The sequence below is a fragment of the Rhinopithecus roxellana genome, chromosome 3 (assembly GCF_007565055.1).
Source record: "Rhinopithecus roxellana isolate Shanxi Qingling chromosome 3, ASM756505v1, whole genome shotgun sequence".
Taxonomy (NCBI): Eukaryota; Metazoa; Chordata; class Mammalia; order Primates; family Cercopithecidae; genus Rhinopithecus; species Rhinopithecus roxellana.
In genome coordinates, this window is record NC_044551.1 from 147,727,702 (window position 1) to 147,745,304 (window position 17,603).

The 17,603-nt window shown below is 41.8% G+C and overlaps 1 protein-coding gene across 2 annotated transcripts in view; it reads right to left on the reverse strand.

Annotated features, from left to right (window-relative positions):
• The window catches only part of SCAMP1 (secretory carrier membrane protein 1), a 117,912-nt gene extending 103,913 nt beyond the window's left edge, over positions 1-13,999 (reverse strand). For both annotated transcript variants that reach the window (XM_030927575.1, XM_030927574.1), the window contains exon 1: positions 13,776-13,999. In XM_030927575.1, coding sequence (XP_030783435.1) covers positions 13,776-13,832 — 57 coding nt within the window. In that variant the 5' untranslated portion in view covers positions 13,833-13,999. The remainder of the gene's footprint in view (positions 1-13,775) is intronic.
• Positions 14,000-17,603: the final 3,604 nt, after the last annotated feature.

Consider the following 17,603-nt stretch of genomic DNA (forward strand, 5'->3'; position numbering starts at 1 on the left):
GCCAAACTAAGTTTCATAAGTGAAGGAGAAATAAAATCCTTTACAGATAAGCAAATGCTTAGAGATTTTGTCACCACCAGGCCTGCCTTACAAGAGACCCTGAAGGAAGCCCTAAACATGGAAAGGAACAACCGGTACCAGCCATTGCAAAAACATGCCAAAATGTAAAGACCATCGAGGCTAGGAAGAAACTGCATCAACTAACGAGCAAAATAACCAGTTAATATCATAATGGCAGGATCAAGTCCACACATAACAATATTAACCTTAAATGTTAATGGACTAAATGCTCCAATTAAAAGACACAGACTGGCAAACTGGATAAAGAGTCAAGACCCATCAGTCTGCTGTATTCAGGAGACCCATCTCACATGCAGAGACATACATAGGCTCAAAATAAAGGGATGGAGGAAGATCTACCAAGCAAATGGAGAACAAAAAAAAGCAGGGGTTGCAATCCTTGTCTCTGATAAAACAGACTTTAAACCATCAAAGATCAAAAGAGACAAAGAAGGCCATTACATAATGGTAAAGGGATCAATTCAACAGGAAGAGCTAACTCTCCTAAATATATATGCACCCAATACAGGAGCACCCAGATTCATAAAGCAAGTTCTTAGAGACTTACAAAGAGACTTAGACTCCCATACAATAATAATGGGAGACTTCAACACTCCACTGTCAACATTAGACAGATCAACGAGACAGAAAGTTAACAAGGATATCCAGGAATTGAACTCATCTCTGCACCAAGCGGACCTAATAGACATCTATAGAACTCTCCACCCCAAATCAACAGAATATACATTCTTCTCAGCACCACATCGCACTTATTCCAAAATTGACCACATAATTGGAAGTAAAGCACTCCTCAGCAAATGTAAAACAACAGAAATTATAACAAACTGTCTCTCAGACCACAGTGCAATCAAACTAGAACTCAGGACTAAGAAACTCAATCAAAACCGCTCAACTACATGGAAACTGAACAACCTGCTCCTGAATGACTACTGGGTACATAACGAAATGAAAGCGGAAATAAAGATGTTCTTTGAAACCAATGAGAACAAAGATACAACATACCAGAATCTCTGGGACACATTTAAAGCAGTGTGTAGAGGGAAATTTATAGCACTAAATGCCCACAAGAGAAAGCAGGAAAGATCTAAAATTGACACTCCAACATCACAATTAAAAGAACTAGAGAGGCAAGAGCAAACACATTCAAAAGCTAGCAGAAGGCAAGAAATAACTAAGATCAGAGCCGAACTGAAGGAGATAGAGACACAAAAAACCCTCCAAAAAATCAATGAATCCAGGAGTTGGTTTTTTGAAAAGATCAACAAAATTGACAGACCGCTAGCAAGGCTAACAAAGAAGAAAAGAGAGAGGAATCAAATAGATGCAATAAAAAATGATAAAGGGGATATCACCACTGACCCCACAGAAATACAAACTACCATCAGAGAATACTATAAACGCCTCTATGCAAATCAACTAGAAAATCTAGAAGAAATGGATAATTTCCTGGACACTTACACTCTCCCAAGACTAAACCAGGAAGAAGTTGAATCCCTGAATAGACCAATAGTAGGCTCTGAAATTGAGGCAACAATTAATAGCCTACCCACCAAAAAAAGTCCAGGACCAGATGGATTCACAGCTGAATTCTACCAGAGGTACAAGGAGGAGCTGGTACCATTCCTTCTGAAACTATTCCAATCAATAGAAAAAGAGGGAATCCACCCTAACTCATTTGATGAGGCCAACATCATCCTGATACCAAAGCCTGGCAGAGACACAACAAAAAAAGAGAATTTTAGACCAATATCTCTGATGAACATCGATGCAAAAATTCTCAATAAAATACTGGCAAACCGGATTCAGCAGCACATCAAAAAGCTTATCCACCATGATCAAGTGGGCTTCATCCCTGGGATGCAAGGCTGGTTCAACATTCGCAAATCAATAAACGTCATCCAGCATATAAACAGAACCAAAGACAAGAACCACATGATTATCTCAATATATGCAGAAAAGCCTTTTGACAAAATTCAACAGCCCTTCATGCTAAAAACGCTCAATAAATTCGGTATTGATGGAACGTACCTCAAAATAATAAGAGCTATTTAAGACAAACCCACAGCTAATATCATACTGAATGGGCAAAAACTGGAAAAATTCCCTTTGAAAACTGGCACAAGACAGGGATGCCCTCTCTCACCACTCCTATTCAACATAGTGTTGGAAGTTCTGGCTAGGGCAATCAGGCAAGAGAAAGAAATCAAGGGTATCCAGTTAGGAAAAGAAGAAGTCAAATTGTCCCTGTTTGCAGATGACATGATTGTATATTTAGAAAACTCCATCGTCTCAGCCCAAAATCTCCTTAAGCTGACAAGCAACTTCAGCAAAGTCTCAGGATACAAAATTAATGTGCAAAAATCACAAGCATTCTTATACACCAGTAACAGACAAGCAGAGAGCCAAATCAGGAATGAACTTCCATTCACAATTGCTTCAAAGAGAATAAAATACCTAGGAATCCAGCTTACAAGGGATGTAAAGGACCTCTTCAAGGAGAACTACAAACCACTGCTCAGTGAAATAAAAGAGGACACAAACAAATGGAAGAACATACCATGCTCATGGATAGGAAGAATCAATATCGTGAAAATGGCCATACTGCCCAAGGTTATTTATAGATTCAATGCCATCCCCATCAAGCTACCAATGAGTTTCTTCACAGAATTGGAAAAAACTGCTTTAAAGTTCATATGGAACCAAAAAAGAGCCCGCATTGCCAAGACAATCCTAAGTCAAAAGGACAAAGCTGGAGGCGTCACGCTACCTGACTTCAAACTATACTACAAGGCTACAGTAACCAAAACAGCATGGTACTGGTACCAAAACAGAGCTATAGACCAATGGAACAGAACAGAGTCCTCAGAAATAATACCGCACATCTACAGCCATCTGATCTTTGACAAACCTGAGAGAAACAAGAAATGGGGAAAGGATTCCATATTTAATAAATGGTGCTGGGAAAATTGGCTAGCCATAAGTAGAAAGCTGAAACTGGATCCTTTCCTTACCCCTTATACGAAGATTAATTCAAGATGGATTAGAGACTTAAATGTTAGACCTAATACCATAAAAACCCTAGAAGAAAATCTAGGTAGTACCATTCAGGACATAGGCATGGGCAAGGACTTCATGTCTAAAACACCAAAAGCAACGGCAGCAAAAGCCAAAATTGACAAATGGGATCTAATTAAACTAAAGAGCTTCTGCACAGCAAAAGAAACTACCATCAGAGTGAACAGGCAACCTACAGAATGGGAGAAAATTTTTGCAACCTACTCATCTGACAAAGGGCTAATATCCAGAATCTACAAAGAACTCAAACAAATATACGAGAAAAAAACAAACAACCCCATCAAAAAGTGGGCAAAGGATATGAACAGACATTTCTCAAAAGAAGATATTCATACAGCCAACAGACACATGAAAAAATGCTCATCATCACTCGCCATCAGAGAAATGCAAATCAAAACCACAATGAGATACCATCTCACACCAGTTAGAATGGCAATCATTAAGAAGTCAGGAAACAACAGGTGTTGGAGAGGATGTGGAGAAATAGGAACACTTTTACACTGTTGGTGGGATTGTAAACTAGTTCAACCATTATGGAAAACAGTATGGCAATTCCTCAAGGATCTAGAACTAGATGTACCATATGACCCAGCCATCCCACTACTGGGTATATACCCAAAGGATTATAAATTATTCTACTACAAAGACACATGTACACGTATGTTTATTGCGACACTATTCACAATAGCAAAGACTTGGAATCAACCCAAATGTCCATCTGTGACAGACTGGATTAAGAAAATGTGGCACATATACACCATGGAATACTATGCAGCCATAAAAAAGGATGAGTTTGCGTCCTTTGTAGGGACATGGATGCAGCTGGAAACCATCATTCTTAGCAAACTATCACAAGAACAGAAAACCAAACACCGCATGTTCTCACTCATAGGTGGGAACTGAACAATGAGATCACTTGGACTCGGGAAGGGGAACATCACGCACTGGGGCCTATTATGGGGAGGGGGGAGGGGGGAGGAGGGAGGGATTGCATTGGGGAGTTATACATGATATAAATGATGAATTGATGGGTGCTGACGAGTTGATGGGTGCAGCACACCAACATGGCATAAGTATACATATGTAACAAACCTGCACGTTAGGCACATGTACCCTAGAACTTAAAGTATAATAAAAAAAAAAAAAAAAAAAAAAAGATGTGACTAAATTGCTGCAATCTCATGATTAAAATTAAACAGATAAGGAGTTGCTTCTTATGGATGAGCAAAGAAAGTGTTTTCTGAGATGAAATCTACTCCTGGTGTTAAATCTATAAATTACATCTCGGGCAGTATGGCCATTTTCAAGATATTGATTCTTCCTATCCACGAGCATGGAATGTTCTTCCATTTGTTTGTGTCCTCTTTTATTTCATTGAGCAGTGGTTTGTAGTTCTCCTTGAAGAGATCCTTCACATCACTTGTAAGTTGGATTCCAAGGTATTTTATTCTCTTTGTAGCAACTGTGAATGGGAGTTCACTCATGATTTGGCTGTGTTTGTGTTATTGGTGTATAGGAATGCTTGTGATTTTTGCAAATTGATTTTGTATCCTGAGACTTTGCTTAAGTTGCTTATCAGCTTAAGGAGATGTTGCAAGGATCTAGAACTAGAAATACCATTTGACCCAGCCATTCCATTACTGGGTATATACCCAAAGGATTATAAATCATGCTACTATAAAGACACATGCACACGTATGTTTATTGCGGCACTGTTCACAATAGCAAAGACTTGGAACAAATCCAAATGTCCATCAGTGATAGAATTAAGAAAATGTGGCACATATACACCAAGGAATACTATGCAGCCATAAAAAAGGATGAGTTCATGTCCTTTGCAGGGACATGGATGAAGCTAGAAACCATCATTCTGAGCAAACTATCGCAAGGACAGAAAAACAAACACAGCATGTTCTCACTCACAGGTGGGAACTGAACAATAAGAACACTTGGACACAGGGTGGGGAACATCACACACCAGGGCCTGTCATGGGGTGGGGGAGGGGGAAGGGATAGCATTAGGACAAATACCTAATGTAAATGACGAGTTAATGGGTGCAGGACACCAACATGGCACATGTATACATATGCAAGAAACCTGAACGTTGTGCACATGTACCCTAGAAGTATAATAATAATTTTTTTAAAAAAAAAGAAAGAAATCTACTCCCGGTGAAGATGCTTATGAATATTGTTGAAATGACAGCAAACAATTGAGAACAGCACATAAAATTAGTTGATAAAGCAGTGGCAGGGTTTGAGAGGACTGACTTCAACTTTGAAAGAAGTTCTACTGTGGGTAAAATGCTATCAAACAGCACAGCATGCTACAGACAAATCTTCCATGAAAGGAACAGTCCACTAATGTGGCAAACTCCATCACTGTCTTATTTTAAGAAACTGCCACAGCTACCCCAACCATCAGCAACCACCACCCTTATCAGTCAGCAACCATCAACAACAAGGAAAGATGCTCTAACAACAAAAAGATTATGAGTCGCTGAAGGTTCTGATGATCGTTAGCATTTTTTTGCATTAAAGTATTGTTAAATTAAGGTATATACACTTTTTAGACATGTTACTGCACACTTAATACACTACAGTATACTATAAACATAACTTTTACGTGCACTGAGAAACAACAAAATCACATAACTTGCTTTATTGCAGTATTCACTTTATTAAGGTGATCTGGAACCAAACCTGCAATATCTCTGAGGTATGTCTGTATGCGTCTCTATAGGTTACACAACTTCTGCTTGAATTTCCTGCAAGTGCTGGAGAATGCCCTACCAAAAGACCACTGTCAGGCCATGCTAGCAGATTTTTAAATATCTATTTGGACAATATTTACCTTCAAGTAAACTTTGCCAGTTAACCTTAGATTCTTTTTCTAAAGCAACAAATAACAAGTTTATTCACATAACTAAGAACCCTTTAGGTATCTAATGGGAGCTCTCCTATTTCCCTTTAGCTCTCTGTAGACTAAATCTGCTGAGTAATTGAAACTTAAATTGTTCTTCCTATAACTTGATTCCAGTCCCATGACCATTTTGACTGTCCTCTTTGGGCATATCCTAGTATTTTCACAGCACTCTTTAAATATGCACAATTAAGAACAATACCCAGCTATTAGACCAGAATACTATAGGATTATTAATTTTAAGGAACTGATCACTAATTTCATTAAGCCAATATATATTTTTCAGCAACTGTATCCACACTGGTGGTTCATAGTAAGGAAACAACCAATAAATTATTTGGATCTGCACTTATCACTATTAAATATTAATTGTATTCCAAAAAAACTTTTGGTAATATCAGCATAAGAACAGTTTAGTTTCAAAAATTTCATAATCGCCATCATCTCATACGATTGTAGTTAAAGCTATAGGGCCAAAATAAAACTGTGTTCGAATCCTAGTTTTGTCACGTGGCACAGCAGCCTCCTACGGCAGCAGCCTTCCACTGGCCATATGAGATGCTCAACCCAGACAAAACGTTTTCTAAATATCTTAAGAATATTGACCATGGCACTGACACTTCACCCTAAATAAAGATTGTCTCAAGAAGAATGACGAATGTGCTTTTTAAGGCATAGTTTGAACTCTGGTAAGATTAAAAAGAAACTGTTAAGAGAGTTGTGCCAGCCTGGACTAAAAAAACAGTTCAAAATAAATAGAAACTTCTGGGCTCCGAATTTTTAATGGGCAAGAAGCAGGCCAAAAATGCTACTCAGCTGCAACAGGGCTCATTCTTAAAGAAAAAAATTAATAAAGGACCTCTCAGAGGGTGGAGCCAAAAGCAGAAGAAAATAACAGGTGAAGGAACCAATACCAGGTAGCAGAACTGGGCCCTAATCAAGAAACACTCATTGTCCTCAATGTAGAGGACCCTAACAACATGTGCCTGGCTAGATTTCAGAATTGCTATAGATCAGCAGCTGCTACACGCCTCCCACTCTTTCCCTATTTGAATGGGAGTGTCTACTGAAGTTATCCTATGACTGCCTTGCCATTTTATGCTGGGTGTATCTTTAGTTCATAGGTCTGTCTCCAGTCAAGAAGTGGGGACTATTGCTTGCCACTCCTTTTAAAATCTAGGCTGAACTTGTGCCTTGTTTTGACCAATAGAATATAGCAGAAGTGGCATATGACTCAAGAAGCCTTGTAGCTTCAGCTCTTGCCTTCTGGGAGCACTGCTGCTACTATGCACAAAGCCCACTTATTACTAGTAGAGAGGCTACACGAAAGACAGCCAATTGCTGTGCCCACTGACATCTCCAGGTAAACAGCAGGCACTTGAGTAAGGATATCTGAAATCATAAACCAGGTGACTGAAGCCACTTAAGTAACTCCAGAAAAGAATATTAATAAATAGAAAAAACCTGCCCAGCTAAGTCTAGCTCAAATAACAGAGTCGTGAGCAAATAATTGTTATTGTAAGCCATTATATTTTGGGATTGTTACATAGAAACAGATAAGTGAGACAGTGGTAAATAAGATAATGATGTATCTTACAAAGGATGGCATCTTAAGTTGATGAAATATAACAGCAGCTCGATATGTGCTTTTTAAAAATATTAACATGAGGAAAAACAAGCAGGAATTCATGCAGTTGACATGAACGTAAAATAACACATGCCCACAAACTACAACCACTATGTTCCGGATTAATGTTAAAAGATAGTTTTCAAAGTGTGACAATCATAAAGGAAATCCTCAGAATGCTTTCCTAGTGCTATCCAATCTCCAAACTCAAAATTGTTTATCTTTTTTGTTTGTTTTGGGGGTTTGTTTTTCTTTTTCAGATAGGGTCTCACTCTGTTGCCCTCCAGCCTCAGTCTCCCAAGTATCTTAGACTACAGGTGTGCACCACCACACCCAGCTAACTTTTAAATTTTAGTAGAGATGGAAGTCTCACTATATTGCCCAGGCTGGTCTCAAATTCTTGGGTTCAAGCAATCCTCCTGCCTTGGCTTCCCAAAGCACTGGGATTACAAGCATGAGCCATCATGTCCAGCCTCAAAATTTTAAACAGATAAGGGAGGAGTGAAATCAACTTGTAAGTATCATTGTCAATGTAAATGAAATCGATGGATGACATTCTTGATGTTACAAAATGAAAATTAAGGTCTGAATGTTTGTGTTTCCTTAAAAATCACATGCTGAAACCTATCACCAATGTGATGGTATTAGAAGATGAAGCCTTTGGGAGGTGATCAGGTCAGCAGTGCTCTGCTCTCAAGAATGGGATTAATATCCCTATTTCTTAAAAAAAAAAAAAAAAAAAGGCCCCAGAGGCCAAGTGTGTGGCACACATCTGTAATCCCAGCACTCTGGGAGACTGAGGTAGGTAGATCACTTGAGGCCAAGAGTTCAAGGCCAGCCTGGCCAGTATAGTGAAACCCTGTCTCTACTAAAAACACAAAAATTAGCTGGGCAAGGTGGCACGCACCTGTAATCCCAGCTACTCAGGAGGCTGATGCACGGGAATTGCTGGAGGTAGAGGTTGCAGTGAGCCAAGATCGCACCACCGCACTCCAGCCTAGGCAACAGAGTGAGAGACTCCATCTCAAAAAAAAAAGGCTAGGCATGGTGGCTCACGCCTGTAATCCCAGCACTTTGGAAGGCCAAGGCGGGTGGATCACAAGGGCAAGAGATGGAGACCATTCTGGTCAACATGGCAAAACCCCGTCTCTACCAAAATACAAAAAATTAGCCGGGCGTGGTGGTGCACGCCTGTAGTGCCAGCTACTCAGGAGGCTGAGGCAGGGGAATTGCTTGAACCCAGGAGACGGAGGTTGCAGTGAGCCAAGATTACACCAGCCTAGCCGACAGAGCAAGACTCCATCTCAAAAAGAAAAGAAAAGAAAAGAAAAGGGCCCCAGAGAGCTGCCATCCCCTTCTGCCATGTGAGGACACAAAGAAGATGTAATCAATGAGCAAGAGGCCTTCACCATACACTGAATCTGCTGGGACCTTGATTCTGGACTTCACAGCCTCCAGAGTTCTGGGCAATAAATTTCTGTTGTTTATAAATTACCCACTGTGAGGTACTATATTTTGTTATAGCAGCCCAAACAGACTAAGACAAAAGAATAACACACTTGAATTATGGGTCTTTTTCAATTTTCAACTTCAACTCTTAGAATGCCACTAGATTACTGTAACTTAAAAGATAACCTAAGTGAGAATGCTGGATTTTAGGCCATTTCTAAAAAAAAAAAATGTCAATAGACTAAAATTAATTTTTTTGAGGCCAAAACAAAATGGACACTATGCTCAATTTTAATATAGAGACACTTTATTAGGGAGGAACTATGTGTTGTGAAAAAGCACCAGAATTCAGACAACCTTGGTCTAGTCCAGCAGGCTGACATAGGCAAAGCACTTAATTACTTTTAGCTTTGATTCCTTGACTATGATCAGTCAAACAGCTACTACCAGCACTCCAGAAGAGCCAAAAGGAACATAAATTTCACTGAAATCATAGCTAAGCATAGAGAGATTATTAAACAAAAAAAAATTTTTTGAGACGAGTCTCACACTGTCGCCCAGGCTGCAGTGCAGTGGCATGATCTTGGCACACTGCAGCCTCCACCTCCTGGGTTCAAGCAATTCTCCTGCCTCAGCCTCCCAAGTAGCTGGGATTACAGGTGCCCGCCACCACACCCAGCTAATTTTTTGTATTGTTGGTAGAGACTGGGGTCTCACTATGTTGGCCAGGCTGATCTCGAACTCCTGACCTCGTGATCCGCCCACCTTGGCCTCCCAAAGTGCTGGGATTACAGGCGTGAGCCACCGCACCCAGCCATTAAACAGAATTTCTTAAATTACTATTAATACTAAATATTAGTACCTAATTAAAACCACCATACATTAAGCTCTTATTACATGCTAAATGTATGTTCATCTAATCCTATTTACAATCCTATAGAGAATGTACTACTACCCTATTTTACAAAATAGTAAACTGAGTCTTAAAGAGATTAAGTAACTTTCCAAGGTCTCACAACCAGTTAGCGACAAAGCCAGGATCAAGCCCAGATCTTTTCAAATTCTTGAGCCAAAACTTTTTAATCCTATCCTCTGCTGCCTCCCAACAAGAGCCTCAACTCTAACCTCCAAATACAAAACAAGAATTTTGGTATCAAAAATGCAACCAGAGAGTGCATACAGCGTCACCAGCAATGGACTAGAAATCAGGAGACCTAAGTTCTAATGCTAGTTCTATACTACCTACACAAGGGCATAAGACAATGAGCAAGTGTGCCTCTGTGGGCTTCGTTTTTTAATCTTTGAGATCTGACTGAATATATTTTAAGAATTTGCCTTCCTAGCTGTTAAATTCTAATTCTCCTCATAATTTAAAAATTACATTAATTTAAATGTTATTTAACTATCCTATTCAATCAATTATCATATGTTAATATGCAAAAGCATATTAGAAAGCATGAAGATTTTCTGACCACTTACTAATTTCTCCCTCCTATGAACAAACTGCACTTGTTCTGGCACTTAACCATACACTCTTATGCTGACTTGTAAGAGCCTATATTGCTGACCTCTTCTGGTTATTAAACTCTCCCCTTTTATTCATTTTCCAAGCATATTTGTCTCACTGTTAGACTAATAGCCATAAGGACAGAGATATTTCTTCAGTATTTGTTGAATGAATAAATAACAGAAAACAAAGGACATACAGCAATTCTTCAATAATTACATGTTGACTATATAGAAAATATTTTTCCCTCTCTAGCTTTAAAACCCCATTTTAACAGCTCAAGAGTGGATCTTCAGAAACTTGTACATACTTAATCATCTATTTTATTTTGGACCACTAAGATTTCCAGTTATTCCAAGTTTCTTGATGTGTAACGAAAACCATTCAAATTTCATAAAACCATTCACTGAGCCTAGCACAACCACTAGAATATAAAGCAGGGGCTCAACCAAAAAAAAAAAAAAAAAAGAATTGAATCCAGCAAAAATAACCTTACAACAACCAATAAAATGAAGTAAACCACTATAGTTATATTATATAAGGAGAACAGACTCAAACTACTTTCATGATATGGCTCAAACAAAGATGCTTGCAAAAGTATTCCTAACATAAAAGTGAAGGAAAAGAAATGTTAAAAAATGAAAAAGGCAATGGAAACCAAATAGGATTTAATGAAAAAGAAATCAGCATAGTTACCAAATGCGAAATATCATATACTTGAAAATAAGAGCTTTATCTTCAAATACTGAAAATAAAAAGATTTGAAAAATGATCGGCCAGGCACGGTGGCTCAAGCCTGTAATCCCAATACTTTGGGAGGCCGAGGCGGGCAGATCATGAGGTCAGGAGTTCAAGATCAGCCTGGCCAACACAGTGAAACCCCAACTCTTATAAAAATACAAAAAGTTAGCCAGGCGTGGTGGCAGGCACCTGTAATCCCAGCTACTAGGGAGGCTGATCATAAAGTAACACAAATGAGTCTGGGAACATTTCAGATTTAAGTAGAGTATCAGAAATGTTATTTCAAAAATCACTTTTACATAAATATAAGAAAAAGTAAAAAGACAAAATATAGATATTAAACTATACTTTTGAGAGGAGGAGGGGCAGGTGAATATAAATGGAAATGGAAAAATAAAGGGTCAGACACACTGACAGTGCTGTAACAGTCACTAAAATCAAAGATTACAAGCAGAAATGTGTGTACAACCAAGTCTCCTTTAGACCTAAATGAACTGTCCCTGAAGCATTTTTCAAACTTGAATAATCATTGTCCTGAGTCCATCCACTTATAAAGATTTATAATGTTATGCCACAATGAATATTTAAAACAACTCCTAGGTTTAGAAATACTACAGCAACTTTATGAATGTCACAAGAGGAAAAGTGTCATGGCAATATTAGATGTCACAAAAGGACAGTCTGGGCTAAGATGAAGACAATGTCTTGCCCTAACAAGAGAGCCAGTTAATATGAAATGAACCATGAAATGGAATGACCAAGTTGAAATACACTGCCAAATCGTCAGATGCTGAATAAAGAGTGTCAATGAATTATCCGAATTAGGAAAGGCTAAAAGGTTCTTGATGTTTTATCTTCAAAATATTTTAAAATAACACCCATTTAACAATTTATGAACGGTCTCTTTAGAAAGTCTACCATTTAAGAATAACCCGATTTTCCACAACATGGAAGCAAGTCCAATACTAATTGAAACAAAACTGCCAGGGAAAAAAAAATGTCTTAAAATGCAACCATGTCACTGAAAGGTACAGGCCAGTTGTACTGAATTTTCTTAAGTGACATTAGGGACAATGAAACAGTGACTGAGTCTAATTCTACACTGCTACAAAGTGAGTGGAGTTGTCAATAATAACCAGGATCATTTCATTAAAATAATCCTCCTTGGAATTATCAGGCATTTAATAATCAGAGCAGAAATATTTTTCCTCTTCCAGGATTCTTAACGAAAGATAAAATCAGGAGTAAAAAGATGTAAACTCAACAAGCCAGAAGTGACACCTGTGTGACCACAAATTAAGAGTTACCGTTTTATTCTGCGTGATTGCAAATTAAGGTTACTATTGCACACGGCCGGGGGGAGGGGGGGATTGAGATACAACTTCAACCAACAGTTGGAAACAAATTACACGTGCTAACAGTTACACTCATTAGGAAATCCAGAATACTTTCAAAGAGAGTTATTTAGATGTTGCAATTCATTTAAACGCAGACGATGAACATCTCAGTCGCCTTCCTTTGCAGGATTCTGTGCCAAGCCCTTCCGAAGCTGGGGTTGATAAGGTCGACTCCAAGAAGAAAAGCAGCTCAAGTGGGAAATGGTATCCTCATATGGCCCAGAGAACCGGTGACGCACTAGGTGCTTGGAAAATATCCCATCGTTTACCTTGCTAGAAGCAGCTGGGTAGGGAAGAGGTCGTCCACGTGCACTATTGTTTTCCAGATATGTTTATTTATTTTTAACTTCTGCTTTGGTATCAATACCCTCAACCTCAGCCTAACAGGGAGAGGGGGGATGGCAGCGCCACTGGTGGTATTTGGGTGCAACACAAGTTTAAAAAATGAAAACACAACCTTTTTTTTAAATTGCAGCATACTCGGTGCCCTCACCTCTCTCCTCCTCCACACCTCTGCCATCACCCCACGCAGCTCTCCGCCGCCGCCACCTCGGGTCCCCATGACAACCCCACCCCAGGGCGGGCCCCCCTCCGCCGCCTCCCGGCCCTACCAGCCACACTTGCCTGGCAAGGGGCGACTCCACCTGCCCTCGGCTCTCACTCTCCCCGCTCCTGAGAGGCGGGCCAGGACACCTCCAGGCGCGCGGGCCCAGTCCCGGCTGCAGGCACGACCCTCACCAGTCGGGGACGTGTGGAAGGGCGGCCGGGCACGAGCTGAGGAGGTTCCACCTCCAAACCCCAAAACCCAAACGAGTGACGCGGGGCCGGGGGCCAAATGGGGTACTGCGGCCCCGCGCCCCTCTCGGGGCTGCTAAGGGGAGCCGAGGGGCAGGCGCAGTGGGCGAGAAGGAACTCGTCCGTTTTCACAAACAACGACGCGTCGCGGCGGCAGGAGATGCTGGGGCCGAAGCTCACCTTGAAGGGATTGTTGAGATCCGGGTCGGCAAACGGGTTACTGTCGAAATCCGACATCTCTCTGGCTCTCGGCGTCACCCACCCGACCCAGGCGCAGAGAGAGAGACGAGGCGAGGCCGCCGCCCCCCTGCGCGCTCACGTCGCCGCCGCCGAGCAGATCCGGGTGCAGCTCGCGGGCCACCCAGCCGGCAGCGCCACTGAGCATGCCTGGTGCGGCGGGCTCCCGGCCGCGGCGCCGCTCGCGTTCGCCGTCCCGTTCCTCCGGGCCCGGATCCCACGCTCCGGGCTTTGGCTGCGACCGAGTAGGGAGTTGGGGCTGAGGAACCGGGAACTCAGAGCGGATGAAAGCGTCCCACACGCCACGAGCCCGCGGGATTCTCGGAGAGTATGGGACGCTTCCCCTCCGCTCTCAGCCGGAGGCCGGCTGCGTCCGCCCCTGCTCCGTCTTCTGAAGACCAATTTCAAATCAGCTCCCCGGGGCCCAGCGTGACTTAGGGAAGTGGTGGCATTTTGTGGGGAGGACGCACACTTGCCAGGTTGAGGGAGGCAGCCCGAGTCGCGGGCCGCGCACCCCGCGAGCAGTGCCGTTAGACCGTCGGACGCCGGCACTGGAGAGGCCACAGCACTGCCAGCCGCAGATCACCTCCCCGGGGCGGGGGCGCGGCCGCTGCTACGGGTTTTTGAGCACTCCTGACCCCACCTGAGAATCCCGGCCTCCCATCTTCCGGTGTCTCTGACTCTTAAGTTGCTGCTAAATCACGGAGAGCAGCCTTGGCGCTGCCGGTCCCAGCTTGATCCAAGGAGCCTGGAGAAGGAGATGAGATTCAGTCCCAAGGGCCGGCCCTGGCTGCCATCCTCCGGAATCTGCAAAATGGCTACTTCTTCAGAAATAATGGGAGAGGGATGGCAAGAGGCCAGAGATCAGGCCCTCGAGTATTAACGCTAGCATTTGGGCACCGAATAGACACTTTTGGATTTTCCCTAGTCTTTTCCAACACCAAGGACGAGATGGTCAAAAGATGTGTTAAGAAATGCATTTGTACCGGCCGGGCGCGGTGGCTGACGCCTGTAATCCCAGCACTTTTTGGGAGGCCGAGGCGGGCGGATCACAAGGTCAGGAATTCGAGACCAGCCTGGCCAGTATGGTGAAACCCCGTCTCTACTAAAAATACAAAAATCCGGGGGTGGTGGCGGACGCCTGTAGTCCCAGCTACTCAGGAGGCTGAGGCAGGAGAATCACTTGAACCCGGGAGGCGGAGGTTGTGGTGAGCCGAGATCGGGCCACTGCACTGCAGCCTGGGAGACAGAGCGAGACTCCGTCTCAAAAAAAAAAAAAAAAAAAATCATTGGTACCATTCCTTCCCCCCACCCCGCCCCACCCACCAAACTTATTGAAAGAGCATCGCTTTCCTCACTTTTCCTTCTCCCCTAACAGAAAAGCACTTAGATGAAGCTACAGGAAGCCAGAATTCTTTTGACTTGGTCGGTACCGGAGAGTTGGAAGAATCTAGATTGAGTATTCCTTGGCCTTTGGGGAGCTTGCTCTATGCAAAGTCACCTAGGAAATGATACTTCCCCCACTGTGAAACACTAGCTAGAGATGATAGACAAAAAGCACATTTGTTGTAATCTCCCTTTGACGGGATCTAGGTTGGGATAGATGTCGAAGCAGCTGCTTCTAGGTAGTCAACGAAGATGTCAACTAGTAAATGGCAACAGACAAGGAGGATCACAGCAGAGTTGTAAGATTCTAGATATCAAAAAGTGCAAGCAGTCTATTGTACTCAACATCGCATCCTCAGCAGCTGCCCAGTGCCCGGTTTTAACTTGCTGCTCAGTATATGTGTCAGGTTTTAATCCCAATTCTGATACTACCTGTGCTATTCTTTTCACCTCTCTGAGTCTGTAAAGGATTATTTAAGAATTAACATAAACAAGATACAGAAAAGTGTCCTGCATGTATATGTAGTGCCTAACAAATATTGGTTGAACGTCAAAAGTGGCAAGGAGGCTCAGTATGTTCTTATATGCTTTGCCTCCTTTCTCCCAAGCAAGGATGTCCTTGCCTAGCTCATCTGCTCCTCTCACCACTTTTGCCCTCACTCCCTCCACCTGTCCTCCAAATGACTCAAAATAATCAGCACTATTTATTATGCATCTACTATGTTCCAAGACAATGAGGATCAACTGAGCCTGCATTGCAGAATGGAAATTTCCAACTATGTTGTGTTTACAGCTAATGACATTTGCACCTAATGCAAAGGTTTGCAGACTTTACTGTTATAGAATAATTTGGAATACCTGTTGAAGATGCAGACATCCACCTCACCATACCTCCTAAGATTCCGCTTGAAAGGATCTGAGATAGGGGCTCTGGATCTGCATTTTTTATTTTTTACATCTCTATACATTATTTTACATAAATGTATAAATGGAGTCATGACATACATATTGAATTTTTCACTTAAAAATTTTTTTATTCCTTGTATTCCCTCTTCTCTTCCCCTACATTAACAACCTAGTACATTTCTTTAAATATTCTTATAATAGTGTATATCTACACTTAAAATAACATGTAATTGTATAAAAACATAATACATATCCATGCAGATATACATACACTCTAATACTGAGCTTTGGCATTGTCTTGAAAAAGTGAGATTATATGCATATTTTTCTGCAGCTGTTTTTCTCAATACTTATGGCAGAGTTTCTCAGCAAGATGTGCATTGGCAAACAGTCTTAAGGTTTCTTCCCCTAGTATGCCACATAAATATTACCACTTTTTATGTGTAGCATGCCTATAGAGTGAAAAGGGAAGCATGGCCTAATGGAAACCATACATCTAATTCATTATTCTTAACAACAACTGCAAAAATCAGCATATGTAAAGGATCTCAGGTGTTTTTTTTTTTTTTTTTTTTTTTTTCAGACCAAGTCTTACTCTGTCACCCAGGCTGGAGTGCAGTGGCACAATCTTAGCTCACTACAACCTCCACCTCCCTGGTTTAAGCAATTCTCCTGCTTCAGCCTCCGGAATAGTTGGGATTATAGGCATGCACTACCACACCTGGCTAATTTTTGTATTTTTAGTAAAGACAGGGTTTCACTATGTTAGCCAGGCTGGTCTTGAACTCCTGACCGCAAATGATCCAGGCCGCCTCTGCCTTCCAAAGTGCTGGAATTACAGGCATGAGCCACCATGCTTGGCCAACCTCAGATGATTTTGATGGTGGCTGACCACACTTTGGGAACACTGATATGAGGACATGCAGACATATGGTCCATGGGTAAGGATCTTAATCTGTTTGTGTTGCTATAAAGGAATACTGGAGGCTGGATAATGTATGAAGAAAAGAGGTTTATTTGACTCATGGTTCTGCAGGCTATACGGCTTCAGATGAGGGCCTTATGCTGCTTCCACTCATGGCAGAAGGCAAAAGGGAGCCTTCGTGCAGAGATCACATGGTTAGAGTGCAAGATGGGGCATCAGGGGAGAGAAAGGGATATGACGCTAGGCTCTTTTCAACAACCTGTTCTCAAGGGTGATAATTCACTCTCAGGAGAATAGCACCAAGCCATTTGTGAGGAATTCACTCATATGGCCCAAACACCTCCCATCAGGCCCCAAATCCAGCACTGTGACTCATATTTCAACATGACACTTTGCAGGTCCAAAGCCATACCCAAACCATAGCAGGGAGCTTATTAATTTATTAGCCTCCATGAAATTTAGAATTATAGAATGTGAGAGCTGAGAAGGAACCTCAGCCTGTCTCATGATTGAAGAAACTAGAGTTTGGACAGGTTAAGTAATTTGTCTCAGAC